The 17,933-nt window shown below is 42.0% G+C and overlaps 5 protein-coding genes and 1 long non-coding RNA gene across 14 annotated transcripts in view; 4 read left to right on the top strand and 2 right to left on the bottom strand.

The window, feature by feature from the left end:
* The first annotated feature begins 31 nt into the window (after positions 1-31).
* LOC147198436 (retinol dehydrogenase 7-like) lies at positions 32-4,843 on the top strand. Of its 4 annotated transcripts, none has more exons than XM_086123358.1 (6): positions 33-202; positions 1,195-1,301; positions 2,646-2,962; positions 3,134-3,392; positions 3,468-3,631; positions 3,821-4,843. In XM_086123358.1, exons 2-6 carry the CDS (start codon positions 1,297-1,299, stop codon positions 4,069-4,071), a joined length of 996 nt encoding a protein of 331 aa, XP_085979484.1. In that variant the 5' UTR covers positions 33-202; positions 1,195-1,296; the 3' UTR covers positions 4,072-4,843. The 4 variants fall into 4 exon arrangements, with proteins under 4 accessions (XP_085979486.1, XP_085979484.1, XP_085979487.1 ...); XM_086123361.1 differs by having other exon boundaries at positions 39-202; positions 3,848-4,843; XM_086123360.1 differs by lacking the exon at positions 1,195-1,301 and having other exon boundaries at positions 32-202.
* On the top strand, positions 4,814-8,867 carry LOC147198435 (retinol dehydrogenase 7-like). Its single transcript, XM_086123366.1, has 5 exons — positions 4,814-5,153; positions 6,014-6,332; positions 6,899-7,157; positions 7,231-7,394; positions 7,976-8,867. Exons 2-5 carry the CDS (start codon positions 6,020-6,022, stop codon positions 8,197-8,199), a joined length of 960 nt encoding a protein of 319 aa, XP_085979492.1. The 5' UTR covers positions 4,814-5,153; positions 6,014-6,019; the 3' UTR covers positions 8,200-8,867.
* On the bottom strand, positions 8,849-15,041 carry LOC147198433 (uncharacterized). 2 transcript variants are annotated; one of them, XR_015102217.1, is made up of 3 exons: positions 14,980-15,041; positions 14,391-14,758; positions 8,849-9,019 (listed from the first exon to the last, which is right to left on the bottom strand). It is a non-coding gene; the product is annotated as an uncharacterized LOC147198433 (long non-coding RNA). The 2 variants fall into 2 exon arrangements; XR_015102216.1 differs by lacking the exon at positions 8,849-9,019 and having other exon boundaries at positions 12,904-14,758.
* On the top strand, positions 9,210-12,470 carry LOC147198434 (retinol dehydrogenase 7-like). Of its 4 annotated transcripts, none has more exons than XM_086123364.1 (5): positions 9,210-9,280; positions 9,750-10,066; positions 10,299-10,557; positions 10,639-10,802; positions 11,011-12,470. In XM_086123364.1, the coding sequence occupies exons 2-5, from the start codon at positions 9,754-9,756 to the stop codon at positions 11,232-11,234; spliced, it is 960 nt and encodes a 319-aa protein (XP_085979490.1). In that variant the 5' UTR covers positions 9,210-9,280; positions 9,750-9,753; the 3' UTR covers positions 11,235-12,470. The 4 variants fall into 4 exon arrangements, with proteins under 4 accessions (XP_085979490.1, XP_085979489.1, XP_085979488.1 ...); XM_086123362.1 differs by having other exon boundaries at positions 9,219-9,461; XM_086123365.1 differs by having other exon boundaries at positions 9,225-9,356.
* rdh1 (retinol dehydrogenase 1) lies at positions 13,310-16,241 on the top strand. Its single transcript, XM_086123367.1, has 4 exons — positions 13,310-13,739; positions 14,438-14,696; positions 15,616-15,779; positions 15,926-16,241. The coding sequence occupies exons 1-4, from the start codon at positions 13,397-13,399 to the stop codon at positions 16,147-16,149; spliced, it is 990 nt and encodes a 329-aa protein (XP_085979493.1). The 5' UTR covers positions 13,310-13,396; the 3' UTR covers positions 16,150-16,241.
* The window catches only part of lrp2a (low density lipoprotein receptor-related protein 2a), a 46,565-nt gene continuing 44,805 nt past the window's right edge, over positions 16,174-17,933 (bottom strand). For both annotated transcript variants that reach the window (XM_086123354.1, XM_086123355.1), the window contains one exon: positions 16,174-17,870. In XM_086123354.1, the coding sequence (XP_085979480.1) occupies positions 17,667-17,870 (204 nt within the window). In that variant the 3' untranslated portion in view covers positions 16,174-17,666. The remainder of the gene's footprint in view (positions 17,871-17,933) is intronic.

Here is a 17,933-nt window from a genome sequence, read left to right as displayed (position 1 = left end):
TCAGGGTCATGGTGAACTGGAGCCCATCCCAGCTGACTTTGAGCAAGAGGCAGCGTACTCTCAATCTCAGGGTCCATTTGAGACAAGCAATCATTCAGACTCACATTCACTCCTAATGGCAAATCAGAGTCTTCAAACAACTATACAAACAATTTTTTTTTTAATCCTGCGGGGCTGCTGAGTACCCGGCCACACGGGCACAGTGAGTACATGCAAGTTCTGAGCTGAAAACCTAGAACATTTGATTGTGAGGCAGACATGCCAACGCATCATTGATATTACCAAAATGATTCAAATTAATCTATTTTATCAACGTAGACACATGAATGGCCACCTGTAAACACAAATAATGCTATCTAGGAATGCTGCTTTAGATGGGGGGGGGGGTGAAATAAAATACTGTACCTGAACAGGACAGCTCTCAGTCAATGTGCGGTTTCTTCACCAATAACACGACAGGAGTTAATAAGGCAACCTATGCTCCTCCCCTACGACTATTATCTATAGCCCCATTACACTGATAAGGTTTGTGTCAGCATTATGGACAGTTACAGTCTGAATTCTTCAGAAAAAATCAATATCCAAATCATAAAAATAGAGATTTCAATCTAGGAAGCCCAACATTTTGATAGAAACAATTAATGGGGCTTTTAAAATGGGAAGATTTGATGTCATGTTTGAAAAAAAAATGTATTTATGAACGTGCCCAAGATGTTATCAGAAGTGATTGTAAAATGAGTGGAATGACCTTAAGGACATTACTTGTGGTCAACTGGAAGTGCAGTCACTGGAATGCAGATCATCAACTATGTAAAAGGACATTTGATTATTAATGATTAAAATGATTTCATTCTTTGGCCCACTGAATCGCACACCGCCAAGTTTCATGAGAGTACCAGATTTAATTCATGACATCTCACAATGTAAATCCCTTGTCACGCAATATAATATATTTTTTCCTCGTTTTGATTATTCCTCACTTCATTTTTAATTTTTTTTCACATCTCCTTGTTTTAGTTTATAGAGAGAGAGAGAGAGAGAGAGAGAGAGAGAGAGACTATTATTTTCTAAATTTATTAACGTTTTTAATGAATGAAAAAGAGATGAAGAAAAGGTAAATGCACGCATGGACATTTGTTTGGATTTGGAATTTGCTCTCGCAACAGATGGTCTGATACCGCATTCCCAACACAGGTGATTGATAATGTCAGAAGAAGGTGGGACACCAGTCCAAGACAACACCGCAATAAAAACAAACTCTCAGGATCTCCTTCACAGAGCTGGAAGTCTCCATGCATGTGGTATGGACTCTTAACTCATTCACTTCCAAAGACATTTTTAAACGTCTTTTCACACTTGGTCCAGAATTGGCTGGTACTTAATGAGTTAATAAGGTCATAATTATAATAATTGTTAATTAGTGTTTTTAAAAAAAGTGGGCTTATGTGCGTGTGTGAGAGAGAGAGAGAGAGAGAGAGAGAATATTGAAATATAGTATGAGTTTTTCAATAGTATTGAATTTTTTTATTCGAATATAGAACCTTTCGAACTGAGGCAGACATGCAGAGGTGCAATCCGGTATGAGAATCCATTTCCTGTTCACGCTTTACTGTTATAGTGTCAGAACTGAACAATCCCAGCAGGCAGCGCCACTTCTTGTGGAGACTTACCCGGAAAATTCGATGGTTACAAAAGTGGGCGTGGAAAGAGAAGAGCAAACTTCATCAACCGCGCCCATTAAATATTGGTGTTCAAAGAAGAGACACTCAACTATTTTGTTTGGCTGGCAGTAAATTTACAAGGAAAGTAAGTAAAAAAAAAATTTTAAAAACCTTACTCGGTGCATTTAGCCTCGATGTTGTTGAATGTTAATTGCGTTTATGTTAATTACGGAGCACGTGAGGCAAACTGTCAGTAGCCTAGGAAACGTCTGCATTCGTATAAGAGTGAAGCGTTTTGCACTGTTGATGAGCAACTTGTCAAACCTGTTTTATTTTTGCCACGTACTGTGTTCGTTATGTCACTGCGCCAAACAAAAATGTCACACATTTTTGGGAAATGAAGGATGCAACCGTCACAGCTTGAACTGTTAGATGCCATACAACCCTGTTAATCAGGAACTGAATTATTATTATTTTCCATCCATCCATTTTCCGATCTGCTTATCCTCAAAAGGCTCGTGGGGTGTGCTTGAGCCTATCCCAGCTGTCTTCGGACAGTAGGCAGGGGACACCCTGAACCGGTTGCCAGTATTATTATCTTTTTTTTTTATCACTCGCCTGAGAAAGTAAGAAAAAATGTTCTTCCTACTTGAGTGATACATCATTCTGACTATCCTCAGCCTAGCAATGGAAGGAAGGAAATCCCATGCTTTTTCAAGTTGGAGCTCAGACGTAGCAAATACAAAGTGAGGAACAGAGGCCCTAGCATTGAACTCTGTGGAACCCCATATGATGAGACAGTGGAGTTGAGCAGGTTTCAAAACTTCAAAGGCTCACACACATGCAAGTAGTTCTGTCTGCTATGCAGAATTTAAACCAATCCAGAGCACCACCCCTAATGCCCACATGGTGCGGTAATAGAGCCGATAGAATTTTGTGGTCCACAGTATTGAACTCTGCAGTTTGTACTATTTGTTCTTCCAGGGAGATGTTCCTGTACATCCTGGGCCTGCTGCTCCTGTGGTTTGCCCACAGGTGGTTCAAAGAATCCAAACGTGTGTCAAACAAGGGAGATAAACATGTCTACATCACCGGCTGCGATACTGGCTTTGGGCACCTACTGGCCAAGCATCTGGATGAGCTGGGCTTCCGTGTGATCGCTGGCTGTTACACCGAGAAGGGCGAAAATGAGCTGAAGAAGGCCTCTTCTGACAGATTGACGACTCTTCATTTGGATGTCAGTGACTCTGTTAGCGTTGGACAAGCCATGGCTCTCATCAAAACTCTTGTAGGGGAGAAAGGTAAGGCGACTACAAAGTACTGCAGGCCTCACCCTGAGGTAGACCCGCAGAGTGAGGGAAGAAGTGTATCAAAAATCAATTCATTATTATTTTAGGTGTATCTGGTTCTCTGTCTAACTAGACTAGGTAGGTGTACATGATGAATATGTCCTGCTCTTTACATGTTTTCAGGACTGTGGGCCGTTGTGAACAATGCGGGCATCTCTGTGCCAGGAGCCCCCACAGACTGGCTCACAGTTGAGGACTACAAGGGCTTGCTGGCCGTCAATCTGATGGGAGTAATTGACGTGACCCTGAGCGTCCTCCCTCTCATCAAGAAGGCTCGAGGAAGGGTGGTGAATGTGTCCAGTGTGTTCGGAAGGATCAGCCTGTTCGGCGGTCCGTACGGCGTGTCCAAATACGGCGTGGAGGCCTTCAATGATTGCCTACGGTGAGAGCTAATTCAACAGCTAGCATGTTGTTCCTCTTGCAGAGATATGAATCTCATCATGTCGTTGAACTTTAGTGTGAACTTGGCACCATTTGGAGTCAAAGTGTTGTGCATCGAGCCTGGCTGCTTCAAAACAAACGTCACCGACCCGCAGATCTGGGCCAAAAGCATAAAGGAGATCTGGGATACATTGCCACAGGATGTAAAAGATGACTACGGACCAGACTATCTGGACAACAGTGAGTTCTTTGCGCCTTGTCACTTAAGGTGTTTAGAAACCGTGCTTAGTTTTGTTACTGGGACGACAGCCACATGGGGGAGGAGATGAGCAGTAGCTAAACGAAGGGTATGGGATCATCTGTTTCTAATGGCATGGTAGGATCTGCCCCCCGTCCCAAAAAAGTCACAGCATTCCAACTGAATAGTAGCTGCTCTGTGTGTGCTTTCCATTGTAGCCCTCCAAGCCGTCAATGCACGACTTAAACTCCTATCGGATAGCGACCTGATGAAGGTGGTCGGCTGCATGGAGCACTCCATCGCCGCCGTCTATCCTCGTACGCGCTATTCGCCCGGATGGGATGCCAAGCTCATCTGGCTGCCTCTGTCCTACATGCCCTCTTTTGTCACTGATGCCCTCTTCCTCAAATTCATTCCCAAGATTAAAGCGTCTGTGTACTAAGATCCAATAGGGATCGTTCTTTGGTGTTGCCATAGTCATCGTACTTAGAAATGTTGATATCATATTATCTTGTTTCATTGGTGTTTGGTGACAGTGAATTTGTATAGCAGTTTTTCAAAATTTGGGACCCTCGTGGTGGGTTTGGGGCTTCCCAAAACTCTATTTATGGCATCTTTACTTTGTTTGGGAGACCCTGGAATATGCATGGAACCATTTAATTATCTGCTTTCCTGCCCAGAGCATTAAAAGCATCCACCCAACCACCAGAGGTTAACAAATACCACACTAGATACAACAAAGTGAGAATAGGAGGCTTCGGAAAGGCACCGGTACTACTGCAACGAAACAGGTTTTGCGGTCAACCAAACAAGTCAAATATTTTTTCTACTTACAGTACTGCCTTGCACTACCGTGTGTCATTTCTGCACAGTAGGACAGAGATGTGCTTGATAATGTGAGAGGAAAGTGAACAAGTTTAAATTTATGTGGTACGAATTCTCAAGCCATCATTTTATTCATTTGTAAATTGTGTTCAGTTAAAATGTGGATAATTGTAAAAATTTATTTTGATTCTGCCTTCTATATATATATATATATATGTATATATATGTATATATATGTATATATATATATATATATATATATATATATATATGTATATATATATAGTATTTCTACAAGAGGGCAGCTATTTCATTTTGGTCCAATCCTGCATAATATTCATTTGTATTCCACTGCGGTCAGAACATATATAAAAATCACATTGACACAATTTTCCATCTGAACACAGAACCTTTCGACTGTGAGGCAGACGCGCATACCACAAGAACAGCAGCGGGGTTAAGCGCATTTATTTACTGTATTCATTACAGTATCAGAAGAATTCCAGTAGGGGTCGCCACTTCCACTGTATTTTGCAGACTTACCCGGAAAACAGTATGTAAATTCACAAATGTAGGAAGAAAACGCTCATTAGCAAGTTTGCTTTTCTACCCTCACCCAGTGTCACTCATTTAATCTGTGTGTTCATTCAGTGGAGCTCGCCTCTACCTTTTTATGAGCCTCTGACGGGAAATTTGCACGTGAGTTCCAAAAGCCCCAATGGGAACATTTACGTTCGGTTGAATTTTAATTGTGCTCACGGTTTTTACTAATCGTGGTGCTGTTAAGGTCTATTGACTGAGCACGTAATATCTGAATTTGTAAACGAGTGAAGCAAAGTTTATTGTATTATGGTGATTTCTTTTATCAACTTGTAGAATTTGTTTTTGTTTCATTTTAATGATGAGCCACATTTATAGTTTTCCTCGGCGGGACATACCAGACATGTGGCCATGAGTTCACATTGAATAGATCTATATTAGCGAACTAGTTATGACTATTACAGTACCTCTTAAAACAGAACGGTTAACGCTGACTTATATGTCATGCGATTCTCCTGTTAGAAAGTCCAAATTGTTTGCAAGCTTGTTTACAATGTCAATTTAGTTTAATAAATGTATTCTTTTTTTTTCCAATTCAAGTTGAAATATCCTATTCTGTTCATAGTCCTTGAACGTGCCTCAAATGTTGTGCTTTGTTTGGTTGATTGGGAAGGGGGGTGGTTGCAATGTTCACAGGCTCCCTTTTTTTCTTCTTTTTTTGTTTGTTTAACTTTTATTATGTAATTTCAAATATTTGATTAGAAAGGTTTTCCGGCACACCTTGAAACAAAAATGTCATAAAAAGTATGCATGTAGAACGGACAACTTTTTGTTTACTGAAATAATGGCTTGTGATGGGAGTGGAAGGAATGTAATTTTTTTTCTACTTTCTTCTCTATACTCGATGTCACCAGCATTCATGGTGGGACAAAGATAACTTGTGGTAAATAAATAATTTTGGGACGGGTTAAGTCGAATTGGATAATTTATTGCAGATCTGTTAATATCTCATTACACAGAGCGACATGTTGCAGTACATCGTGGCCCTGCTGGCCCTGTGGTCTGTCTACAGATGGTTCAAGGAGTCCAAACATCTGGCAAACAGGGGGGATAAACATGTCTACATCACTGGCTGTGATACTGGCTTTGGGCATCTCCTGGCCAAGCACTTGGATAAGCGGGGCTTCAGGGTGATCGCAGGTTGCTACACCGACAAGGGCGAAGATGAGCTGAAGAAAGCCTCCTCTGACCGACTGACCACTCTTCATTTGGACGTCACTGACTCTGCCAGTGTTGCGCAAGCCACTGCTCTCATTGATGCTCTTGTTGGCCAGAAAGGTAAGATACCTGTGCATATTCTCATTCATTCAGGTCATTTCATTCTCAGGGCATTGACTCAATCGCAAGTGCACTGTTCTGGTTGTCTTAGAAGAAGGGAGGACAGCATTAGCCTGGGTGTGGAAACCCAACTATCTACACTCCCACATTGGAGGTGTATTTCAAACTATGAATGAAACCCAAAAGAGTGATATCATTTGTTGTTTGGGGCGTGCTAACCTGGATTATGAATACTTGACATTCCATACCAACACATAGACTGGTGCTGACCTAACCAGCCCTGTGCATGAACCGATTAAGCCTGCTTGAATGAGAGGTAAAACGCAGAAAAGTAAACAACTGTAGTGTCAGACCTGGGTCTGTTTTACAGACGGTTATTTGTGGTGGTGTAAATTTGTGTGCGTTTGTGAGTAGAAATTGCTGGCCTCCGCAAAAATGTTAATTCGTTTAATTCGTTTTGGGTCCAACGCAAATCTCATATTTCAAGTCGTCTTTCACCATTGAAAATAATGAAATTGACATTGATTCGTTCCAGCCTCCCAATGAAACAAAACATTTTTTTTCAGGGCTTTGGGCTGTTGTGAACAATGCGGGAATCTCAGTGCCAGTGGCCCCCTCAGACTGGCTAACGGTTGAGGACTACAAGAGGATGCTGGATGTCAATCTGGTGGGCATGATCGACGTGACCCTTAGTGTCCTCCCTCTCATCAAGAAGGCTCGCGGCAGGGTGGTGAATGTGGCCAGCGCATTCGGTAGGATCTGCCCTTTCGGCGGTCCGTACTGCGTGTCCAAATACGGCGTGGAGGCCTTCAACGATAGCCTGCGGTGAGTACTAACCCGGCATCTGAAGTGTCTCATCTCATCTAATCTCATTATCTCTGCTTAATGTCTGTTTCAGTTTGAATTTGGCACCATTTGGAGTCAAGGTTTTGTGCATCGAACCCGGCTTCTTCAGGACAAACGTCACAGACCCACAGATCATTGAAGAAAATGGGAAAAGGCTCTGGGATAGATTGCCTCAGGATGTGAAGGATGACTATGGCGAAAACTATGTGGAGCGTGGTGAGGGCTGAGTCTTGTCAGAGAAATTATATATACACTGTATATATATATATATATACACACACACACACACGCGCGTGTGTCCGTTTGCAAAATATTTGTATTTTCTTATTCACTTAAAAAATCATTAATTTTTTATTTACAAAATAAATCTATCAACAAAATTATTTTAATGACACCATTGAATGCAGTTCATTTTAACTAACCAATTTAGGGCAAAAAATTAGATCAATGTAAAAATGTATGCAATTAATATGGTGATAAGGTAAAATACCTTTTTGATTGCGAGGTCCTGTATCATTTCAGTTTACAAAATATTTTTGTGTAAAATGGCTAAAGAAAGTCGGCCATTTTGAAAGTTAGACAGTCATCCTGACAAGTGCGTTGTTTGAATGAATTCAAGTCCGATACCAATCTAATCAAATCTTAGCATCAGGACAGGGTCCACAAGTTTTTGTCTACCCGACAATCTCACTCATCAAGTTAGTTTACAAAGAGACACGCGACTGACTTTAACATAAACAAAAGTTACACTGTTAAAACAGAGTGGTGACTGCTCTGGTGTGTGCCCTCCACTCCAGCGCTTCAAACCATCGTGGCCAAATGTCAACTCCTGACAGACGACGACCTAATGAAGGTGATCTACTGCATGGAGCACGCCGTGACCGCCGTCCACCCTCGCACCCGTTACTCGCCCGGATGGGACGCCAAATTCATCTGGCTGCCTCTGTCCTACATGCCCTCTTTTGTCACTGACAGCTTGGTCCTTAAATTCAGCCCCAAGATTAATGTGTCTATGTTCTAAGATTCAATGGGAGACTTTTCATGTGGTGTTACCAGTTGCTACTGTTTGAATACTTCATTGTTACTATAAGTGATCAAATTCCATAAGTCTATTCAGGTGTTTGGTGTACATTGTTTCCATAATTCTGCATCAATAACAACTGTTAGTTTAGGATGGACATTTGATATATGTAGTATTTTTCACAGAAAGGTATCACAAAACACAGTCATAAAATACAGAATCCCAACAAATTTCAGATAAGTTTCTGTGGTGTATCACTCTTACATTTGAGTCCCTTGCTTGTCAAAAGTCCAACAGAAAAAGGAAGCAGGTGTCTGACAAGTTTTTTCCCCCCTCAACTACAAAGAGCAGATAATACTTGAGCTCTGAGTAATTATTGATAGATGGCCAAGCTTTCGAAGTTTACTTCCTATTCCCTAATGTCATAAGTATGACTAATTGGCTGGCCATGTGTCATCACGTTTACTGGAGTCCAAATGATCCTTTGAAGGATGAGTCACACGTTCCTTAGTTTCAGATAATTCTTGATATCAACTCAACTAATTATACGGCAATCCATTATTATTTATTTATTTTTCACTTGAGCAGGAGCCAAGTTTATGAGTTACAAACATTTATATGAGAGTCAAACGATTCATAAAAGAATTAAAATTAATACCATAACTGAATCGTGTGTGTCTCTGTGTGTGTCTGTGTAGACGCCACAGTTTTGTCGAATGTTTCTGGTTAAAATCTTACCAATACAGCGAGTTCCAAAGAGTTCTGTGTATCAGTCGACATTGCAAAATCTGGAGATGGAATCCACTCCGTTCCTGGCATCCTGCGCACACAGAGAACTCCTGTGAGAAAACACAATCTTAGGCACAAAGTTACGGTGTCCACTTCATATATATATATATATATATAATAATTGGAATATAAAAAAACATTGCATATCAGATAGGTGGATTACAGATTCACAATCTGTAATCCACGTTGCAGCCCGGAATATTAAAAAAGCAACGCGCGCAGCCACGCCTGCTGACCAAGGAGTAAACAAACACCAAGTGTACAGAGCGGAAAAAGAAAACACCTTGTGAAGGTACTGCGGCCACAACGAAACAGATTGTGTACCACTCAGTCACCCATCCGAGTTTAGCCAACTTTAGAATTTTAAGGTTAGAACGACTGTCTTTACTGGAAAAGTTTTTTTCCCCCACAACTGCCATTTTTGCATACAAGTAACCCAACTTTGACATACTAGTAAGACGACTCCTAGTGAGGTAAAACTGCATTTGTTGATAGTATGCGTTACTGTGGTACTCGTGAAGCTCATGTATAGGAAGTAGAATTTTGTAAATCAGACATTTACTTTCAACGTTGTAATACAGCATCTTAGCCACACGGGGGTGCTGTTACTCTCCGAATACGGTATCGTACAAAGTGCTATTTCACACTTTGAATCAAATATTTACCTACCATAAAAGGTACTGGAAGTCACGTGTTTACTTTGACAGCAGATATTGGGACAAGTGTAGCTCTTTTATTTCCATTCTCATTTGCCCGTGTAGGGAGATGTTCGTGTACATCGTCGCCGTGCTGGCCCTGTGGTTTGTCCACAGGTGGTTCAAGGAGTTGAAACGCGTGGCAAACAAGGGAGACAAACATGTCTACATCACCGGCTGCGATAGCGGCTTCGGGCATCTCCTGGCCACACATCTGGATAAGCTGGGCTTCTGCGTGATCGCCGGCTGTTATACCGAGAAGGGCGAAGATGAGCTGAAGAAGGCCTCCTCTGACCGACTGACCACTCTTCATGTGGACGTCACTGACTCTACCAGTGTTGCACAAGCCGCTGCTCTCATTGACGCACTTGTCGGGCAGAAAGGTAAGATATCGTGAGGCCACATCATTAGGTACGCGTGAAGAGGGAAGTCAGTACACAATGTTGCATTTATCAAGATGATAAAGCTGATTTTGGCTTTACACTGTTGGAGATACAGGCGGTTTTCAATGTCCATTATACTGGTTGATTGCAGTGATGTAAATTTGCAATGTGATACTGAGTCGTTTCTATAGCTGGATTTATGCTGCAGGTCCAAGTGTCCCCGTGTTTTCAGGACTGTGGGCCGTGGTCAACAACGCAGGCGTCGGTGTGCCGTCGGCCCCCACAGACTGGCTCACGATTGAAGACTTCAAGAGCATGCTGGACGTCAATCTGATGGGCGTGATCGACGTGACCCTGAGCGTCCTTCCTCTCATCAAGAAGGCTCGAGGCAGGGTGGTGAATGTGGCTAGCGTGTTCGGGAGGCTCAGCCCATTCGGCGGCCCGTACTGCGTGTCCAAATACGGCGTGGAGGCCTTCAACGACAGCTTGCGGTAAGAGCCAACTTCGCAGCAAAGCGTCTCGTCCCTCCCGCTGCGAGTGCCGCCTTCATCTCAATTTCATCCCGACTTCAGTTTGAACTTGGCGCCATTTGGAGTCAAGGTTTTGTGCATCGAGCCCGGCTTCTTCAAAACAAACATCACCGATACGGAGGCGCTGGAAAATAACCTGACGAAACTTTGGGACCGATTGCCTCAGGATGTCAAAGATGACTATGGGCCAGACTTTTTGGAGTGCAGTGAGTTTTTTGAGCCTTGTCAGAAACTATGCAATTGTGGTAGAAACTTAAGACGGTTCAATGGACTGTTTCAAGCTACCTTTTGGAAATCCGTTCCCACTGCTCCGTGCATTTATGTCATTCAGAGTTTCAGTATTAACACAGTAAAGCTAAATTCCTGGCGGACTACTCAAGGGCGATTTTTGTTTCTGTCTGCTTTCCGCTTCAGCATTTAAAGAGATGTCGCAAAAATTCAAAGCGCTGACCGACGGCAACCTGATGAAGGTGGTCGGCTGCATGGAGCACGCCGTGGCCGCCGTCCACCCTCGCACCCGCTACTCGCCCGGATGGGACGCCAAGTTCATCTGGCTGCCTCTGTCCTACATGCCCACCCTCGTCACCGACAGCTTCTTCCTCAAAAACAGCCCCAGGATTAAAGCGTCCGTGCTGTAAAATACAACGTGAGTCCTTTCCATGTGGCGTTGCCACTTGGATTTGAATACTTCAACATTGCTATATGTATATACAGTATTACGAGTCAAACTCAAGCCAGCGGTGAAAATAATCTTGACGGCCATGCATATGAACGGCTGACATAATTTTGTCTGGTAGCAGTTAGTCGCAATATTGTGTCCTCAAAGTCAATGCAAATGCAATAATATCGCTTATGTAAGCGCAGACAGCTGACCTCTCATCCAGAGTCTGGATCTTAGGCCGCTTTGCACGAGATTAATATTCAACTGTTGTTATTGGACTTTGGCCTGACGAGACTTGGGACCCGCGAAGGGGAGGCGAGTTTGAGGCCAAGTATGTACCCGGGGACCATTTCAGCTCAATGTATTGTATATCCGAAGCATTTCAAGTCTATATTTTTGCAGTGCTGCATAGATAAGTCGTTATAAAACTTTTTCGACCATTGCGACCACTAAGTTTGTCCCGACTGAATCGTGTCTTTGCACAAGTGTGCACACACCCGCTTATAGCATTCAAACTCATGTTAAATGGGAGTCAGCACACACATGCCACTATATTTAAGTATATGTACACATAGATGTTCTAGTAGGCTTTTTTGCTTTCTCAAAGAAGTCTTTGTTTCATGCTAAAACTGAGTGTGACATCAAACTGTTAGGAATTCCTTTCATCCTGACCACAGCCTCAGTTCCAGCTTCCAGATTTGTCCTAAATGCATTTCAGATGATCCAAAAGGCGTTTCAACATAATTTTTTTGTTTTCACAAATAAGCCTGTAGGTTTTGTTCTCACACAGACTGCTATTTTTAACTTTTCATAATTCCTTCCATCTTGACCGCAGCTTCGGTTGCAGCTAATTTACCCTAAATACATTTCAGATGTTCCAGCAGCAGTTTTTTTCCGGACATTTTTGTGCTTTTTAGCAGAAGCCTCTAGGCTCTGTGGTGTTTTTTTTGTTTTTTGGTGATGAGCAGTGAACCATTTGTTTCAGAAATGTCGTTTTAGAATTGCAGTATGAAAATTTCAACTTTGCTTTCATTGGCCCATAACACATTTTCCCTAAGAGGGTTTTGAATTTTTTTTTATCTTGGTCTCAATTTTATGTACATTTAAAAAACAAATCGGCACTTGAACTGGGTTGTAAACTTTTTATATCCATTGTCTGTAGCATGCACTGTGTATATCAAGAAAACAAATAAACGTTTTTGTTATAAGTGGACATTGAACTGTGTTTATTGCCTGCTTGGCGTGATGTCGTGAAGTTCATTTTAGGTTGGGATCCTATCGTTACAAAAGAATGCATGTTGCACAAGCCCACACTTGTCTCTTACTTCACTCAAGAGTTGCTAATGAGGAGACAATATTTCAACCCCTTTAGACATGGTAAGTGTATTTATTTTTAAACTATAACCTTAGAGCTCTTCAGTGTACAGTATTCACAAAACAAATGGGTAAAGTATATTATGAGGTAACTGATTTTTTTTCCTTTATGTTTGGGCCTGTTTTAATGAACTGTTATTATGTACATACAGCGGTTGAAATAAGTAACAGTTTTTTTAACCACGAAATACATTTCCAAAGGTGCTATTGATGTGAAATTTTCACCAGATGTGTGGAACAATCAAAGTCATCCATACACGCAAAGAAAGGAGAACTAATAAGATTTTTTTTTAATTTAGTTGTGTGTAATAATGTGAAATGACACAGGGAAAAAAGTATTGAACACAAATATTTTTTCATTACTTTTCATTTTGAGCTGTTTAATTTTATGATTAGAGGTTGCAGCATTGCCAAATCAAATATGTGCAGCAGGCTGCAAATGTGTTTTTCTTTTAAATAAATATTGTAATTAAGATGTAATTATTTTCACATAACATTCAAATGCATTTCCATATCTAAAGGAGAAATTGGAAAAATGGAATGAACATGATTTTACATTGAAAAAATAGCACATCTGCATGATGTCACTCACGTTGGTTGCAGCAACTGCAGGTTGAATGTAAACAAACAACTGAACTAATGTTGTAATTGTTTTTGTCCACTCAGGTGACTGAAGGATTGACATCAGGTATTTTAGAGGTATTTTGATGATTCTCATTCAATTTTAAAGGGCTGAAAATGTTGCCGACAGGAAAAAAATGAAAGATGACGTTTCAGGTTCTGGTGTCCCATCCGGTTTTGACCTCTTTCCTACTTGTGGCTGCACTCGCCGCCACATGCCGGTACATTAGACACTCCTTCAAGGTGGACGCCTTTAACCTAAAGCACGTGCTCATCACAGGCTGCGACAGCGGCTTCGGCAACCTACTGGCCAGGCGGCTGGATGGCAAAGGTTTCCGCGTCATAGCGGCGTGCCTCACCGAGACAGGCTCGGCTGAGCTGGCTCGCTCGGCCTCCCCCAGGCTGAGGACGCTCATCCTGGACGTAACAGACGGCGAGAGCATCGGGAGAGCGCGGGAGTTTGTGAGCAAAGAGGTGGGAGAGCGAGGTGAGCCGGGTGAGGAGCAGAGGGGGCCGCGGGCTGATAGAGTGCCAGTCCGAGTGAGGCGCCGAGAGATAACCTGGATTGACACCCCGCCTCCTGGCTACTCCTCCTCATCAACTCTTCCTCCTCCAACTGACAAGTTGGATAGATACTTTTAATGCAATGTGGAGGGAGAGAATAAGTATCCCACACACTTTTCATAGCCGCTGACACATTCAAGCTTTCTATGAGGGCCCGTTTTGCACCCCTAATTTAAGCCGTCGACATACAGTGGACAATATGAATTTGTGTTTTACGGTAATAGCGTATAATTTCAAATGTTGCTGTGGCTAAAAAGCGGCGCGTGGATTGTGTTTGTCACAGTGTGTGCAGTCCATTAATGGGTCGATCATTGCCAATAGCCTCGGAAATCCTCTCAAGCTTCGGTTCTGTTCTCGATTATTTTCTCTTTTTTTTTATATTGTTAATAGATAAACCGGTCTGAATTTTATTCCGCCACAAGAGGGCAGGATTGCAATTGTGTACAATAACAGCCTGCCTCCACATAATTCCTTTCGGGCCCCTATTCGCGTCCTACAAGTGGGATTTAAAATCTGGGAAATATAAAATGAAAAATAAATAGATAAAGAAAGCCAGCCAATAGAGTAACCTTACCTCGACCTCTCAGCTGCCGCTAACGAGCCGGCTTTTTTCCTCTGCAGGTCTGTGGGGTTTGGTGAACAACGCTGGCCGATCCACACCGATAGGCCCGGTAGAGTGGATGCACTTGGAGGATTTCACAAATGTTTTGGATGTGAACCTGATGGGCGCGGTGGACGTGACGCTCCACTTCCTCCCGCTCCTGAAGAAGGCTCGGGGCCGGGTGGTGAACGTTGCGAGCATTTTGGGCCGACTGGCGCTCATCGGGGGAGGCTACTGTCTTTCCAAATGGGGGTTGGAGGCCTTCTCGGACGGCCTCAGGTACGCGGACCAGCACCGTTAGTGACAGCAAAGTCCGCCTTCTTTTTGTTGGAAGGGCTGAACTAAATTCAAAACAAAAGGGAATTAATTATACAAAATGTTGTGTATTTATCACAACCACATAGCCTTATGACAATCCGTTTAGCTTAATGCTAAAACACGATGTAAAATATAGACAGGCTCACGAACAGCATTGGCGTCCCGGTCTTACATCACTTTAAGCAACAGATATTTGAACATAAATATTATAGCAACACATTGAGACAAATTTAACAAAACTTACAGGCAAATATTCTTGAGGAAAATGACTAATCCTACTGCCGCTTGAGTCACTTGTGAAATTCTTCTTCACTCTTCTGTGTGGGTCTGGATATCTGTATTATACTGCCCCCAGGTGGCCATGGGGCAATTACCAGGAGGAGGAGCATAATGTCCATTGAACTGAAACACAAAACATGTTCCAAAAAAACAGTCAAATTATTTACATCCTCCATCCATCCATCCATTTTCCGAACCGCTTGATCCTCACTAGGGTCGCGGGGGGGTGCTGGAGCCTATCCCAGCCGTCTTCGGGCAGTAGGCGGGGGACACCCTGAATCAGTTGCCAGCCAATCGCAGGGCATTATTTACATCCTATTTAATGTAATTATGGTGAGTTTTAAAAAAATAAATAAATAAATATTGGGAAAAATAATCCACGAATAGGAAATAGGTGAATCCGTCGGTGACAAGTATGCAGGGGGCCTTGCATGAAGAGTGCTATTTTTGTATTAAAAAACAAGATTGCAATTTTTTTGGGGGAGAGGGAGCTTGAACCAATTAATGGCATGAAACATGATTTGTGTAGAATATTTTATATATCCCAATATAAACAGTACCTATTGTATATGTGTTAAATGAGTGTGTCACTCTTGGCTAGGCAAGACATGCAGCACTTTGGTATCAAAGTGAGCATCATTGAACCTGGTTTCTTCAAGACCAACGTGACACGGCTGGATCTCATAGAAGCTGACCTCAAAAGGGTCTGGACTCGCCTCCCTCAAGAAACAAAAAGCTCCTATGGAGAGACATACCTTGATGATTGTGAGTAAAAAGTGGGCTCTACGATATGAAAAAACAAACACATTTACCTCTCTCACACACATAAAGCACTGACAGGTAATTTTCGTCCTATGGTGGTACACTGGATTTCAGTCAACTAAAATGTGTCCAACATTGTGACCTCACAGATGTGAAGGCGCAGGCCTTCTCCATGGACATCCTGTGCAGTCCACGCATCTCCTTGGTGACAAGCTGCATGGAGCACGCCTTGACCGCCCGATTCCCCCACACGCGCTATACCGCCGGCTGGGACGCCAAACTTTTCTGGATCCCGTTGTCCTACCTGCCTTCCTTCGTGTCCGACTTTGTTATCAGCATGCTTCTACCTTCACCTGCAGCGGCGAGGAGGTGATGAAGAGGAACTTGGGGATGGTCACCCAATTCAAACGTTTATTCAGTCACGTCTCAGCAGCAGCAATTTTAACTGGACAGGCTTTTTGTCAATGAACAGAGAAAGCAGGTTTTATTTGTGATTGTTTGAGTTGTGAAATGCCTTCACATTGGATAGAAAATGACTCATCTGCATTCTTAGGGTATGCGTGGTGGCTCAAGGAGATAATCATCAACATAAATTAACATCCATGCACAAGCATGTTCAAGTATATTGTTTCAAACAATTGCGTCTGTTATTGCATTATCATTGCTAATATAAAAAGATCACAGAGATTAAAAGTCACACAACGAGGGATCACATAAGAATAAAAAAAAAAGTTTTGATTCAGTCTCTTACATTAGCTCGCTCACATGTTTAAACTGCATGTTTGAGAAATTCTTTTCAATCACCAATATTGAGGTGTGTCGATATAGATTATATATTTATCTTACGGCAAAGGCAGAAATCATAAAGATTTTTTTGTTTGTTTTATGCTCTCAAGACAATGGAGGTACTGTACATTTCAGAATGCAGCTCACCTTGAACAATGTGTATAAATGAACAGCTACCCACACGGGCTATTTCAAAATCTCGTTCAAATTTACAAATATACAACATTTAATCAACATCTTTATCAGCAGCGTCAGTGCAAAGATATACATATTGTACATCAGAATAAAGAAAAAAAAACACAAACGAGAGAATTGGCATATGTAATTTCGCAAGGCATAGACATTTTTCTTCCTCTATCGAAATGTACAGTGGTGCCTTTAGATGCAAGATAAATTAATTTCGTGACCACGCTCTTTACTACAAAACAAGAACAAATCATGATCTCCCAATGAAATGAACTGAAACGACAATAATCGGTTCCAGCTTTTTTTTTTTTTTTTAAGTTTTGTCGTACAAAAATAGCACGTTACATGTACTTCATGGAATAGATTGTAAAAGGGCAATTAAATAGAAGGTAAAAAGATAACGAAATAGAATAAAACTGTTTGTGAATAATGATTGCGGCTCCTGGAACGTGGCTGCCAGGAGACAGTATAATATATTTATTTCTTCTCCAGAGGATAACATAAATATGCCTGTGAGTATGGTTATATTGTCAGTCTACATGTGTTGATGCACTGTTTGTGTTCCAATAGTCACTGCTATCAACTACAGCAATGGCATTTTGTATTTTGTGTTAGCATGAAGATAGCAAAAGGTTATGTGGTTTTGTTCATACACGGGTGTATAATTGTTTTAGTTTTGTGTTCAGTTTGACAGTAAACTTCAAGTGGGAGTGGCCTTTAACGGCTTGAAGCCTCTTTTTTTGAAGTACAGGAATTCTTTCTGCTGAACAGCAGCTCATTTGGGTCACTCGTATCTCAAGGCACCACTACATTGTATATCTCTTATGAATATAACAATTCAGGTTTTTTTATTCCCCACAGGCTGCATAAAAAAATAAATTCTGTGCAAAGTGTGATTCCCCGTCGGTGACGGCGGGGTTATACGTCACTGTCCTCTTTAACGAGAGTGGCCGTGTCTTTGAAACTGTCCTCGGTTGGTGAAAAGGTGCTCGGATGATGATGATGATGATGGTGGTGGTGATGATGATGATGTTCCCTCCTTTGAGGTTTGGGCGGTGGGGCAAAGGGCTCCGGTGTCGAGGGGTCGCCGCCTCTGCTTCCTTCGGATTTGTCGTCCCTCATCTGTCCAAAAAATAAAAAGATAAAAATAAAAATGGAATGAATTCCTGTAATTTCTGTTTTGTT

The sequence above is a fragment of the Hippocampus guttulatus genome, chromosome 11 (assembly GCF_054856545.1).
Source record: "Hippocampus guttulatus isolate MCC_2025c chromosome 11, RoL_Hgut_1.0, whole genome shotgun sequence".
Lineage (NCBI taxonomy): Eukaryota > Metazoa > Chordata > Actinopteri > Syngnathiformes > Syngnathidae > Hippocampus > Hippocampus guttulatus.
The sequence above is the reverse complement of the archived record's forward strand: the minus strand, read 5'-3'. Positions and strand labels throughout refer to the sequence as shown.